Genomic DNA, 13294 nt, shown 5'->3' with positions numbered 1-13294 from the left:
TGCAGCTGCTGCTGCTGCCGTTGCAGCAGCTGCTGCTGCGCCTGCTGCTGGTACCACAGCGGCAGCTGCCAGACACCAGCTCCATTGGCGTAGCCAGGCTGCTGCGGATGCTGCTGCTGCTGCTGCTGCTCCTGCAGCAGCCGCTGCTGCCGCTGCTGCTGCTCCTGATGCAGTTGCTGCAGCACTCGATTCGGAGGCGGCTGTGTATGATACAAAAACTGCTGCAGATGCTGCTGCTGCCGCAGCACATGCTGCGCATGCTGCTGCTGCGGATCCTGCTGCTGCAGATGCTGCGGATGCTGTTGCTGCTGTTGCAGATGACGCGGATGCTGCTGCTGCGGATGCTGCTGCTGCGGATGCTGCTGCTGCGGATGCTGCTGCTGCGGATGCTGCTGCGGATGCTGCTGCTGCGGATGCTGCTGCTGCGGATGCTGCTGCGGATGCTGCTGCAGATACTGCTGCTGCGGCGGTGGATGCTGCTGCGGCTGCTGATGCTGCGGCTGCTGGTGCTGCGGCTGCTGCTGCAGATGCTGCTGCTGCATATGCTGCTGCGGCAGATGCTGCTGCTGCAGATGCTGCTGCTGCATATGCTGCTGCGGCAGATGCTGCTGCTGCAGGTGCTGCTGCTGCGGATGCTGCTGCAGATGCTGCTGCTGCGGCGGTGGTTGCTGCTGCGGCTGCTGATGCTGCTGCAGATGCTGCGGAGGCTGCTGCACATGCTGCAGCTGCTGCTGCGGATGCTGCTGGTGCTGCTGCGGATGCTGCGGAGGTTGCTGCTGCTGCTGCGGACGCTGCTGCTGCTGGTGCTGCGGCTGCTGCTGCAGATGCTGCTGCTGCATATGCTGCTGCGGCAGATGCTGCTGCTGCAGGTGCTGCTGCTGCGGATGCTGCTGCAGATGCTGCTGCTGCGGCGGTGGTTGCTGCTGCGGCTGCTGATGCTGCTGCAGATGCTGCGGAGGCTGCTGCACATGCTGCAGCTGCTGCTGCGGATGCTGCGGAGGTTGCTGCTGCTGCTTCGGACGCTGCTGCTGCTGTTGCTGCTGCTGCAGACGCTGCAGCTCCTGCCGCTGCTGCTGGGCAGGGTTGATGGTGTTTGAGGTGTTTGCTGCTGCTGTGTACATGCGCAGCAGGGACTGCAGCTGCGCTTGCTGCTCGCGCTGCTGCTGCTTCCTCTCTAGGCTCTGCTTCTCTTCGAGCTGCTGCCGCTGCAGCTGCTTCCGCTGCGCCAGGTGTACTGTCAGCAGCGCCTCTTCCTGCTGCAGCAGCATTAGCGTTGAGGGGTTTTGCTGCTGCTGCTGCTGCTGCTGCTGTTGCAGCCGTTGCTGCTGTTGCTGCTGCAGCTCCTGCTGCTCCTGCTCCTCTCTCCGCGCGTGTTGCTGCTGCTGGTGCTGTTGTTGTTGTTCATGTCGTAGCACCAGCTGCTCTCGCTGTTGTCGTTGTTGTTGCAGCAGCTCCTGCAGTTGTTGTTGTTGTTGTTGTTGCTGCTGCTGCTGCTGCTGTTGTGTTTGTTGCTGCTGCTGCTGCTGCTGTTGTGTTTGTTGCTGCTGCTGCTGCTGCTGGTGTCGTTGGTTTGTTCTGTTTCTTATGGGCCGTGTTTCAGCATCAGATATCCAGGACTCCTCCTCGCTGTCTAGCTGCTGCTGCTGCTGCTGCTGCTGCTGCTGCTCCGGCTGCAGGTCGTGGTCTAGCTGCTCATGCAGCACCACCCCGCCTGGGTATTCTCGGCTGTATAGTACCTGATAAACAAACTCCCCACTAGCTTCATCGCTGCTGTCATCGCTCTCGTCTTCTTCCTCTTCTTCTTCTGCTGCTGCTGCTGCTGCTGCTGCTGCTGCTGCTGCTGGTGCTGCTGCTGCTGCTGCTGCTGCTGCTGCNCTGCTGCTGCTGCTGCTGCTGCTGCTGCTGCTGCTGCTGGTGCTGCTGCTGCTGCTGCTGCTGCTGCTGCCGCTGCTGCTGCTGCTGCTGCTGCTGCTGCTCGTTCGTTTAGTTGTTGTTGCTGCTGCTGCTGCTGCTGCTGTTCTTGGTTTTGTGTGTTTTGCTGCTGCAGCAGTTGCTGCTGCTGCTGCTGCTGCTGCTGCTGCTGCTGCTGCTCTTCTTCCTCATCCTCCCAGTCCTCCTCTTCTTCTTCCTCCCACCCTTCTTCTTCTTCTTCTTCTTGGTGGTAGTGGTGGTGGGGTTGTTGTTGTTCTTCTTCTTGCCCCTCCTCCTCCTCCTCCTCCTCCTCCTCCTCTTCTTCTTCTTCGTAGCGGCGGTGGTGGTGGTGGTGGTGGGGTTGTTGTTGCTGTTGCTGTTGTTCTTCTTGACCCTCCTCCCCCTCCTCCTCCTCCTCCTCCTCTTCTTCTTCTCCGTAGTTTTGGCGGTTGTAGTGGCGGTGGTGGTGGTGGTGGTGGTAGTGGTGGGGTTGTTGTTCTTCTTCTTCTTGGTGGTGGTGGTGGTGGTGGTAGTGGTGGGGTTGTTGTTGTTGTTCTTCTTCTTGGTAGTACCCATCATAAACATAGCCATCATCATCACCATCATATTCATATTCTTCTTCTTCTTCTTGGTTTTGTTGCTGCTGCTGCTGCTGCTGTTGTTGCTGCAGATCGTCGAGGGGCAGCAGCAAGTTACAGCTGCTGCTGCTTCTGCTGCTGCTGCTGCTGCTGCTGCGGCAAAGTCTGTAGTTTATAGTTTGCTGCTGCTGACTTGCTGCTGCTGCATCGTCTGATGCCTCATCATCTGAGTATTCACCTTCTTGCTGCTGCAGCTCCTCCTCTTCTTCGCTCCACAGCTGCTGCTGCTGCTGCTGCTGCTGCTGCTGCCTCCTGCTGCTGCTGCAAGAAGCATCAGCATAATAATACTCCTCCTGCTCCTCTGAGCTCTCACGCGAAAGCGACGCCGAGCATGCAGCTGGCGGCAGCCAGTTGCTGCTGCAGCTCCTCTGGCTGCTGCTGTTGCTGCTCCAGCTGCTGTTGCTGCTGCTTCTCCCTCGAGGGGAAGCTTCTTCAGCAGCAAACGCAGCAGCAGCAGCAGCACTGCTGGCAGCAGCAGGTGCTGACACGCGCGCAGCACAACGAGGAGGAAGAGCACCACCCCGCGTTCTGCTTCTGCTGCTGCTGCTGCTGCTGCTGCTGCATCTGCTCAGCTGCTGCTGCTCGTCATCCGAGTCAGCTTCACTCTCTGCAGCAGACGAAGCATAGTTGCTTTGTTCCTGCTGCAGCTGCTGCTGAAGCACTCGCTGCTGCTCCTGCACTTGTTGCTGCAGCACCAGCAGCTGCTGGTACTGCTGTTGCTGCTTCCGAGACCCCCCCATCGGTGCAGCAGTGTTCGCTTGCGTCAGCAGCAGCAGCAGCTGCATCTGATCTGCAAGCCCCCTGCGGAGTGTATAGAGATCTTGCTGCTGCTGCACAGGGCGTTGCTGCTGCTGCTGCTGCTGCTGCTGCTTTTTCTGCATGTGCTCAGCGATTTGCTGCAGCAGTTGCTGCTGCCTCTCCAACACCTCTTGCTGCTCCTCCCCCCCCACGCACTCTGTCTCTTGCAGCAGCAGCCCCTCCTCCTGCTGCCCCTGCTGCCCGAGACGGAGCAGCTGCTGCTCCTGCTGCTGCAGCTGCAGCGCCAGCTCTGTCTGCAGCTGGTGCTGCTGCTCGCGCAGCTCTTCTCTCTCCCAGTGCACCTTCTGCAAGGCTTCACTGGGCGTTTGCTGCTGCTGCTGCTGCTCCTCCTCCTCCTCCTGCTGCTGCTGCTGCTCCTTTGCTTTCTGCTGCTCAGACAGCCGCGTCAGCCTCCTGAAGAGCCCCACCAAAGTTATCTCCTCGTGCTGCGCATGCTTCGGCAGCGGCTTGCGCAGCAGCAGCTGCTGCTGCTGCTGCTCGCACCGCTGCTGCTGTGAAGGGGGAGGGGAGACAGCACGCCCGCGGGCAGAGTTGAAGGTGATGGCGTTTCTGGTGCTGCAGCTGGCGCGGTGCTGCAGCAGCACCAGCAGCTGCTGCTGCATGTGGTCGAGCCGCAGCTGCACTGTCTTGACGCGTGTTTCCAGCTGCTGCTGCTGCTCCTTGTGCCGCAGGTGTATGAAGTCTATGTACTCGAGTTCAGTATCAGATTCAACCTGCTGCTGCTGCTGCTGCTGCTGCTGCTCTTGCTGCTGCTCTTGCTGCTGCTCTTGGTCTTGCTGCTGCTCGAGTTCGTCCTCCTCCTCCAGCAGCAGCAAATGCTTCTCTTGCTGCTGCTGCTGCTGCTCCAAGTCCGTAATAAGTAGATGCTGGCGCAGCAGCTCCTCCTGCTGCTGCCGCCCCACTCTCTCTGAAGCAAGTAAGCCGAGGAAAGCGAGCTCTGTTACTTCTGCAGCAGATAGTTTTGCTATTGCTGCTTCTGCTGCTGCGTCTTCTTCGTCTTCTTCTTCTGCTTCTGCTGCTGCTAGTGTTGCTGCTAGCTCGTTTTCTGCTGCGGCTGCGTTTGATGGTGAGGAGAGAGACTCGTATTCTGTTGCAGCAGAAGCTTGTGCTGCTGCTGCTGCTGCTGCTGGTGCTGCTGCTGCTGCTGGTGCTGCTGCTGCTGCTGCTGCAGCATCAGCATCAGTTGGTGTTTGTTTTGCTGTATCAGCATCGGAAGCAGCAGCAGCAGCGTCTGCTTCTGCTGCTGCATCTTGCTGCTGCTGCTGCTGCTGCTGCTGCTGCTGCTGCCAGCAACCCCTGCGAACGTTTAGGATGGAGGCGTGGTTCTTTGCTGCTACCAGCCTGAGCCTGCATTCTTCTTTTTTCTGTGGCGGGGCTGCAGAGTAAGCAACAGAGGCCCGCAGCAGCTCCATGAGAGGCACGTGAGGTGGTATCAGCTGCTGCTGCTGCTGCTGCTGCTGCAGCTGCAGCTGCTGCTGCTGCTGCTGCAGCTTCTGCTGCTGCTCCCGCTGCTTCTGCTTCAAGAAAGCAGTAAGATCAGCAGCGATGGTGCAGGTGCGGTCGAGAGCAGCAAGAGCATCAGCAGACAGAGGCCCACTGGCGTCTAGCAGTTGCTGCTGATGCTCCTCGCTTTGCTGCTGCAGCAAGAGCTGCAGCTGCTGCAGCTGCTGCAGCTGCAGCTGCCACTCTCTATAACATCTACCCATCATACGCATCTCAGTAGCTGTAAAGAAGCGGGGGCGGATAGCAAACCCGAGAATAACAGCAGCAGTAGCAGCAGCATCAGCACTGTGTGCTGCAGCAGCAGCAGCACCCGGGTCACTAACTGCTGCTTCGGGGTGTTTGTAGGTCCCCTTGGGTGCAGCAGCAGCAGCAGCTGCATGCGAATACAGCTGTGGGGTGGAGGGGAAGAAGCTGTATTGCTGCTGCTGCTGCTGCTGCTGCTGCTGCTGCTCCTGCAGCCTCCACTGCTGCTGCTGCAGCTGCAGCCTTGGCCGCGGCAGCAACTCACACCGCGGCAGCAGAGGCATATCGAATCCCGCATCCAAATGCTTAAGAAACACAGGTATATACCTGTCCTGCTGCTGCTGCTGCTGCTGCTGCAGCTGCTGCAGTTGCTGCTGCTGCAGTTGTTGCTGCTGCAGTTGTTGCTGCTGCAGTTGTTGCTGCTGCAGTTGTTGCTGCGATTGCAGTTGTTGCTGCTGCTGCAGTTGTTGCAATTGCTTCAGTTTTTGCAGCAGTTGCCGTAGCTGTTGCTGCTGTCCCTGTTGTTGCTGTTGCTGCGGTTGTTGCTGTTGCTGTTGCTGCTGTTGCTGCTGCACCGCTTGCTGCATTCCTGGGGCCGTCGCCGCCAACACAGCTTCATGTTGCTGCTGCTGCTGTTCTTGTTGCAGCGGCACTCGTTGCTGCTGCTGCAGCAAGTCACACGAAGGGCCATTTGCTGCTGCAGCAGGCACGCTGCAGGCTGTGTTAGCTCTCCAACTGCTATTCTGCTGCTGCTGCTGCTGCTGCTGCTGCTGTTGCTGCGTTTGGTGCTGCTCTCTTTTAATCGGCTGCTCCTGCTGCAATAGCTCCTGCTGTCGGTCGCGCTGCAGCAGCAACTTCTGCTGCAACTGCTGCTGTTGCAGCAGCAGCTGCTGCTGAAACTGCAGCTGCTGCTGCTGCTGTAACTGTAGCTGCTGCTGTTGCTGCTGCTGCTGCAGCAGCAGCTGCTGCTGCTGCAGCAGTTGCTGCTGCCGTTGCTGCAGTTCCTGCTGCTCCTGCTTCATCTCCTGCTGCCGCTCCTCCTCATCCTCCGCCTGCACCTCCTGCGACAGCTCCAGCTGCTGCTGCTGCTGCCGCAGTTGCAGCTGCTGCTCCTGCAGCTGCTGCTGCTGCTGCTGCTGCTCCTGTTCCTGCAGCTGGTGCTGTATCTGCTGCACTTCCAGCAGCAGCAGCTGCTGCTGCAGCTTCTCCTTCTGCTCCTGCAGCTGCCGTTGCTGCTGCTTATGCTCATGCTGCTGCTTGTACTGCTGCTGCTGCAGCTTCTCCTTCTGCTCCTGCAGCTGCTGACGCTGCTGCTTATGCTCCTGCTGCTGCTGACGCTGCTGCTTATGCTCCTGCTGCTGCTGACGCTGCTGCAGCTCCAGCCGCGCCTGGAAACGTTGCATATCCTGCCCGTGCCGCTGCAGCTCGTGCAGATCCTCCTTCTGCTGCTGCATGTGAAGCTGCTGCTGCTCCCGGTCCCGTTGCAGCTGCTCCTCCTGGCGCTGCTGCGCCAGCTTCTGCTGCTGCTGCATTCGCTGCAGGTGCAGCTGCACCTGATGATGCTGCTCACTCTCCTGCTGCAACCGCTTGACCTGCTGCTGCAGCTCCTCCAGCTGCAGCTGCTGCTGCTGTGGCTGCTGCTGCTGTTGCAGTTGCCGTTGTTCTTGCTGCTCGTGCCGCTGCTGCTGCTGCTGCTGCTGCTGCTGCTGCTGCTGCTGCTGCTGCTGCTGCTGCTGCTGCTGCTGCTGCTGTTCCTGTTCCTTGCTCCGGGTCTTGCGCAGCAAGAGGTCGAGGATAAGCCTATGGTGCTCTTGCAGCGGCGGCGGCGGGCGGCTCCACCTCTCCTTCTGCTCCTCTTGGTATTCTCTCTGGCGCTGCTGCTGCCTCAGCCTGCCTTCTTCGCAGTAGCACAGGGCCCACGTCTTGCCGTTGCAGCGGGAGAAGTGCGCCACTCTTGGTGCTGCTGTGGGGTCGTTTTGCTGCTGCTGCTGCTGCTGCTCCTCATGCTGCTGTTTCTCCTCCTCCTGCTGCAGCTCATCATGCTGCTGCTCCTCCTCCTGCTGCAGCTCATCATGCTGCTGCTCCTCCTCCTGCTGCAGCTCATCATACTGCTCTTCCTCCTCCTGCTGCAGCTCATCATACTGCTCTTCCTCCTCCTGCTGCAGCTCCAGCTGCTGCAGCCCATCATACTGCTGCTCCTCCTCCTGCTGCAGCTCCAGCTGCAGCTCATCATACTGCNGCTGCTGCAGCCCATCATACTGCTGCTCCTCCTCCTGCTGCAGCTCCAGCTGCAGCTCATCATACTGCTGCTCATCCTCCTCCTGCTGCAGCTCATCGTGCTGCTGCTGCTCCTCCTGCTGCAGCTCATCATGCTGCTGCTCGTCATGCTGCTGCTCCTCCTCCTCCTGTTGCAGCTCCTCATGCTGCTGCTGCTGCTGCTCCTCCTCCTCCTCCTGCTCCGAGTTGCAGCTCTCGTCAGCAAAGGAAAGAAAGTATGGTGTTTCTGCTCCATCTATGCTGCTTTCGCTGCTTTCGCGGCTGCTGGGGGGCATTGCCTGGTGCTGCTGCTGCTGCTGAAGCTGCCGCTGACGCCGGAGCCTTCCTTGCTGCTGCTGCCGGTGTTGCTGCTCATGCTGCTGCTCCCCCTCCTCCTTCTCATCCTGCCCCCGCTGCTGTGGCATGTCGTGCTGCTGCGTCAGCTGCTGCTCTTGCTGTGACAGCAGGTGCAGCTGCTGCCGTACCTGCTGCAGCTGCTGCAGCTGTTGCAGCTGCTCCAGCTGCTGCGGCGTTTGCTGCTGCCGCTCCTGCCGCTGTGGCACCTGGCGTTGCTTCGTCTGCTGCTGCAGTTGCTGCTGCTCCTGCAGCCGCATCTGCTGCTGCTGTGGCACCTGCTGCTGCTCCACCGGCTGCCGCTGCTGCTGCTGCTGCTGCTGCTGCTGCTNGCTGCTGCTGCTGCTGCTGCTGCTGCTGCTCGGTGTCCCTATACAGGAGGCCTGCGCCGTCTGTCCTCACTGCCTGCAGCATATCTCTGTTTAGCTGCTGCAGCTGCTCCCTCTTGCTGCGCTGCAGCAGCACCCGCTCCTCGTGCTGCTGCTTGAACTCTTGCGGGATCGGCACGGGCAAGAAGGGGCTGCAGCAGGAGCACATGGTGCACCCTGTCACGTGCTGCTGCTGCTGCGGCGGCTGCTGCTGCTGCTGCGGCGGCGGTGGCGGCGGCTCCTGCAGCAGCCACGGTAGTTGCTGCCACTGTAGCTGCTGCGGTAGCTGGTGCTGCGGTAGCTGCTGCAGCGTGAGCTGCTGCAGCAGCTGCTGCTGTAGCTGCTGTAGGTCTGCAGCACCCAGATATGTGTCGTTGTGGTGGCGCAGCATCGGCAGCTGGAGAGCTGATGCTTGCTGCTCCTCCAGGTAGTAGTTGTACAGCTGCTGCCGCATGTTATGCATCTGCTGCTGCTGCTCCTGCTGCAGCTGCTGCGCCTCCTCCTCGCGCTGCTGCTGCTGCTGCTGCTGCGCCGCTTGCTGAGAGCGGTGGTGAGGGGCCCGGGCCCCATGGGCGATATCTGTCCCCCTGGCTGGCATATTGAGGCGGTTGCCTTGCTGCTGCTGCTGCTGCTGCTGCTGCTGCTGCTGCTGCTGTTGCTGCTGGTGATGTTGCCCCCGTTGTGCCTCTGCGTGATCGTGCTGCTGCTGCAGCATCAGGAACTGCTGCTGCTGCTGCTGCTGCTGCTGCTGCTGCTGCTGCAGGGCCTCGTGTGTGTCCGAGAAGGCCGCGCCAGGCCTCACCGCCCCCCAGTCTGTTTCGCAGTCAATGAGGGGATGGCGAATACCCTGGAGAGGTTGGCTGGGGGCTTCATGCGATAGGCGCTGCTGCTGCTGCTGCTGCTGCTGCTGCTGCTGCTCGGGTTGCTGCTCCTGCTGCACGGGTTCTTGCAGCAGCTGCAGCTGCTGACCCCATGTGCTTTCAGAAGGAGTTTGGAGATCCGGCAGAGAGGAACAGAAAGAGGGAATAGCTTCAACTCGGCCCAGTTGCTGCTCCTGCTGGCTGTGCTGCTGCTGCTGCTGCTGCTGCTGCTGCTGCTGCTGCTGCTGCTCCTGCCCCTGTTCCTGCTCTTGCTGCTGTTCGCAGGAGAGGAATGGAGACTGACTGTGGTAGAAACACAGGTCCATTGCCGCGGGGTCTTGATAATCTGTCATTTTGACGCGTTAAAAGCGCTGAAACTGCTGCTACTGCTGCTACTGCTGCTGCTGCTGCTGCTGCTGCTGCTCCTGCTTCGCCTGCTGTGGCTAGCTGGAGGACCGGCGGTGCTTGCGGTGTGTACGAGGCTTCTAAATTCCCTAAATACTCGAGAGTTTGTAAATATGCTTGCAGGAACAGTGAAGCGTGCTGCAGCTCGGGTTCTACTGCTACTGCTGTTGCTGCTGTTGCTGCCGCTGCTGCTGCTGCTGCTGGTGCTGCGCCTGTGCAGGGTCTGGTGCCTTCGGCGGGTCCCCTTGAAAGACGACAGAGACAAAAAGCAAGACCTGGATAAAAGGCCAAGTTTTGCTGCAGAATGTGCTGGTTTGTTGCTGCTGTTGCGGCTGCTGCTGCACTGCTGCTGCTGCTGCTGCTGCTGCTGCCGACCGTGACCTGGGTGGGCGCGTGCGGCTTGCTGCTGCTGCTCCGGTGGCGGGTGTGGTTCCCTGCCGGTGAATGCGATTGCAAAAAAGTCTAAAAGTAGTAAATAGAGAATTAAACTTGTTTAACAAGTACAGAAACTCTCCAATATGCAGCAGCAACGCCAGCAGCAGAAGGAGAGCAGCACAGAGCAGGGGCCACAGCCAGCGCTTGCAGCTATGGGCAGGGGCCGTCTGTGTTGTTTTAGGTCTATTTGGTGTATAGACAAAGAAGAAGAAAGAAATCAACAGAGTTTAAGCAGCAGAAGAAGCTGTAAAGAAGAAGAAATGCTGCAGCAACAGCAACACTCGATCGTGTTGTGCTGCAACAGCAGTGCAGCAGCTCTGGCAGAGCACAGCGTACACATTCATATGTAGTTTCTAGCTTGGCTCTATGGAGGAAAGCAAGAAAACAGAGAAAAAGAGTCAGTTGTTAGCTGTAATACACAGATGTATTGTATACAAATATGATAAACAAACACTTGTGTTGATGCAGAAAACATGAAACAGCTGCAGCAGCAGCAGCAGCAACAGCTCACCGAGCAGTCGGCAGCGGCAGCGCCTCGCCACGCCCGCAGCAAGCCACGCAAGCTCCGATCACGCCGGGCCCTGCTGAACAGCTCGATGGATTAAATTAATTAAATAACCTCATTTAATTTCATTAATTATTTAAATTTACTAAATCATTTACACTTTTCCACTTTAAACGGAAAAAAAAGAATAAAAAATGCCTTATGAGCTGTTATACACAAACCGTGCAGGCACCCCGACCCCCCAAACCTCGTCGGTGCTCCTTCTTTTCCTGTCTTCCCCTTTCTCTGTTCTTTTGTTTGTTATCTTCTGTTTTTCTTTGTATTTTAAACAATAAATGCGATTTAAATGAAGGGTTTACGGCTCAAATGCAGCAACAAACGGCAGCAATAGATACAGCGCCCAGTAGTGTAGAGCTCTCGCCTCGGCCTCGCCTACACAGGGTGCTGCTGCAGCTCATCTTGTATTTCTTTGTTTCGTGTTTGTTTTCATCATATTTGTTTAATATTTTATATTATATTCTATGTTTTTTGTTTACTTTTTTTTCTCATATTTCTTTCTCCTCTATAGTAACTCCTCAGCCTCGCTGGGGCCCGTCTCCCTGTTGCGTTTCTCTGTGTCGTCTGTGTACAACGCAGCAGCAGCAGCAGCAGCAGCAACAGCAGCAGCAGCAGCAGCAGCACGATCCTCGGTGTTTCTTGCATTTTAAATTCTTTTTTCCTACACAAAAAAACATTTATTAAGATGGAGGAAGCAGCACAAAAAGCTGTTGCTGCTATCAGAGGCGGAGACGCAGCAGCAGCACAACAAATCCTCGGCTCCTTACATTCCCCCCATGTGCTCCACGCCCTACAAACCACCAAGCAGCTAGGCAACGAGGCTTTCAGGTCCAAACCCTAAACCCTAAACCCTAAACCCTAAACCCTAATTAGTGAGCAAGATACGAGAAACGATAAACTGGAGAAACACGCATTCAGAAACCCTAAGCAGCAAACTCTGAAACCTCTTCTTTGAGGCTGATCCACAAACCCTAAACCCTAAACCCTAAACCCCAAACCCTGAACAATAAACCCTAAACCACACGCAAGAAGCAGTGAACAATAAACATATAAGAAACAAGAAACAATAAACAATAAACATTAAACAATAAACAAACAACTCGAAAGCCAGACATTCACCTACATCTCCCAAACCCTAAACCCTAAACCCTAAACCCTAAACGCCCGCACATTTCTGCGCGTTTCAAGAAGAGACACGCTTCAACGGCAGCGCAGGATCAGATAAACTTCTTCTTCTTCTTCTTCTGCTGCTGCTGCTGCTGCTGCTGCTGCTGCCGCCTGCTTTGCTGCTGCATCTCAGGGCAGGGAAGTATACAGAGGCTCTGAACCACTACAGGGAAGCCATCACGGGCTACAGATACCTGCAGCCCAATCAACAGCAGCAGCAGCAGCAGCAGCAGCAGAAGCAGCAGAAGCAGCAGCAGCAGCAGCAGCAGCAGCAGCAGCAGCAGCAAGACAAAGAGTGGCGTGAGCAGCTGCAGCAGCTGCATTCAAACTGCAGCGCCTGTTTTGCTGCTCTTAACAAATATGATGAAGCGCTGGAGGCTGCTAGAGAGTGCATCCGCCTCAACGCCAATTGGCCCAAGGTGTCTATACACCTCGTCACTGCTGCTGCTGTTGCTGCTGCTGCTGCTGTTGCTGCTGCTGCTGTTGCTGCTGTTGCTGTTGTTGCGGCTGCTGCTGCTGTTGCTGCTGCTGCTGCTGTTATTGCTGCTGCTGCTGTTGCTGCTGCTGCTGTTGCTGCTGCTGCTGTTGCTGCTGCTGCTGTTGCTGCTGCTGCTGCTGCTGTTGCTGCTGCTGCTGTTGTTGCTGCTGCTGCTGTTGTCTCTAAGTTTGTCTCTGCCTTCGTCTTTCTTCTGTCTTTTTTCCTGTCTCCGTCTGCGTCTCTGCCTTTGACTCTGTTCCCGTTTCTGTATTTGTTTCTCTCTTTGTCTTTTCCTCTGTTTTTACTTTTGTCTCTATCTTCGTTTTTTTCTTTTTGTCTTCGCCTCTGCTTTTGTCTCCTTCTTTGTCTCAGCTTTTCTGTGTTTGTTTATGTTTGCTGCTTCTTCTCTTTTCGTTGCTCTTCTTTATCCTTGCCTCGCACGGGTTTCTATGTTCCTTTGTGGCGGCTCTGTGTCTCTTGCCGTTGCTGCTGCTTCTGCTGCTGCTGCTGCTTCTGCTGCTGCTGCTGCTTCTGCTGCTGCTGTTGCTGCTACTGCTGCTGTTGCTGCTACTGCTGCTGCTTCTGCAGGGGTGGTATAGAGCAGCACGCGCTCTGTATGGGCAACAGCAGTACGCTGCTGCCCTTAAGGCCTTCCAATGGGCCCAGAAGCAGCAGCAGCAGCAGCAGCAGCAGGAGCAGCAGCACCAGCAGGGAGACAGCATTGCAGTATGGATAGAAAGAAGCAAAGACAAACTCGAGCAGCAAAAGAGACGCATGCGCTGCAGCACAGATTACAGCAGATTTCAGCATCTGCTGCAACAAGAAAATGATGAAGAAGTGTCAGGCAGCATCCCCTGCTGCTGCTGCTGCTGCTGTTGCTGTTGCTGTTGCTGCTGCTGCTGTTGCTAGTCCTGTTGCTTGTGCTGCTGCTGATCGGCTACCCTATTGATTGTGCTGCCATCCTGCTGCTCTCTCCAGTGTTTGCTGCTGCTGCTGCTGCTGTCCCGGGGATTCTGCTGCTCTCGAGTTTCGTTCTTCCAAATGGTTCATTGCACTGCTGCTGCTGCTGCTGTTGCTGCTGCTGCTGCTGCTGCTGCTGCTACGCCTGCATGCAGGGAAGCAGCAGCAGCAGCAGCAGCAGTGGGAGATGTCGGCGGACCCTCCTTAGAATTTGCTGCCACAACGTCTGAGGAACAGCGACGCCAAATAGAGGCATTATTGACAGGTACTGCAGCAGCAGCTGCTGCTGCTGCTGCTTCCCTTGCTGCTGCTGCTGCTGCTGCTGCTGCTTCCCT

General features: G+C 57.3%; 2 protein-coding genes across 2 annotated transcripts in view; one reads left to right on the top strand and one right to left on the bottom strand.

Moving 5' to 3' along the window:
* Positions 1 to 9305, bottom strand: part of EMH_0011020 (uncharacterized protein) — a gene marked incomplete at both ends in the record, with an annotated part of 9558 nt that extends 253 nt beyond the window's left edge. Inside the window, 6 exon segments of the mRNA XM_013494830.1 lie at positions 3 to 1688; positions 1757 to 1874; positions 1878 to 7352; positions 7356 to 7821; positions 7934 to 8055; positions 8059 to 9305. Coding sequence (XP_013350284.1) covers positions 3 to 1688; positions 1757 to 1874; positions 1878 to 7352; positions 7356 to 7821; positions 7934 to 8055; positions 8059 to 9305 — 9114 coding nt within the window.
* A 1734-nt stretch (positions 9306 to 11039) lies between these two features.
* EMH_0010910 (protein antigen, putative) overlaps positions 11040 to 13294 on the top strand; it is a gene marked incomplete at both ends in the record, with an annotated part of 2919 nt that continues 664 nt past the window's right edge. Inside the window, 4 exons of the mRNA XM_013494829.1 lie at positions 11040 to 11182; positions 11655 to 12012; positions 12588 to 12838; positions 13115 to 13224. Coding sequence (XP_013350283.1) covers positions 11040 to 11182; positions 11655 to 12012; positions 12588 to 12838; positions 13115 to 13224 — 862 coding nt within the window. The remainder of the gene's footprint in view (positions 11183 to 11654; positions 12013 to 12587; positions 12839 to 13114; positions 13225 to 13294) is intronic.

Source organism: Eimeria mitis, genomic scaffold (assembly GCF_000499745.2).
Source record: "Eimeria mitis Houghton genomic scaffold, Emh_scaff13, whole genome shotgun sequence".
Classification (NCBI taxonomy): Eukaryota; Apicomplexa; class Conoidasida; order Eucoccidiorida; family Eimeriidae; genus Eimeria; species Eimeria mitis.
Note: the sequence above shows the minus strand (reverse complement) of the source record. Positions and strands in the feature narration are given on the sequence as shown.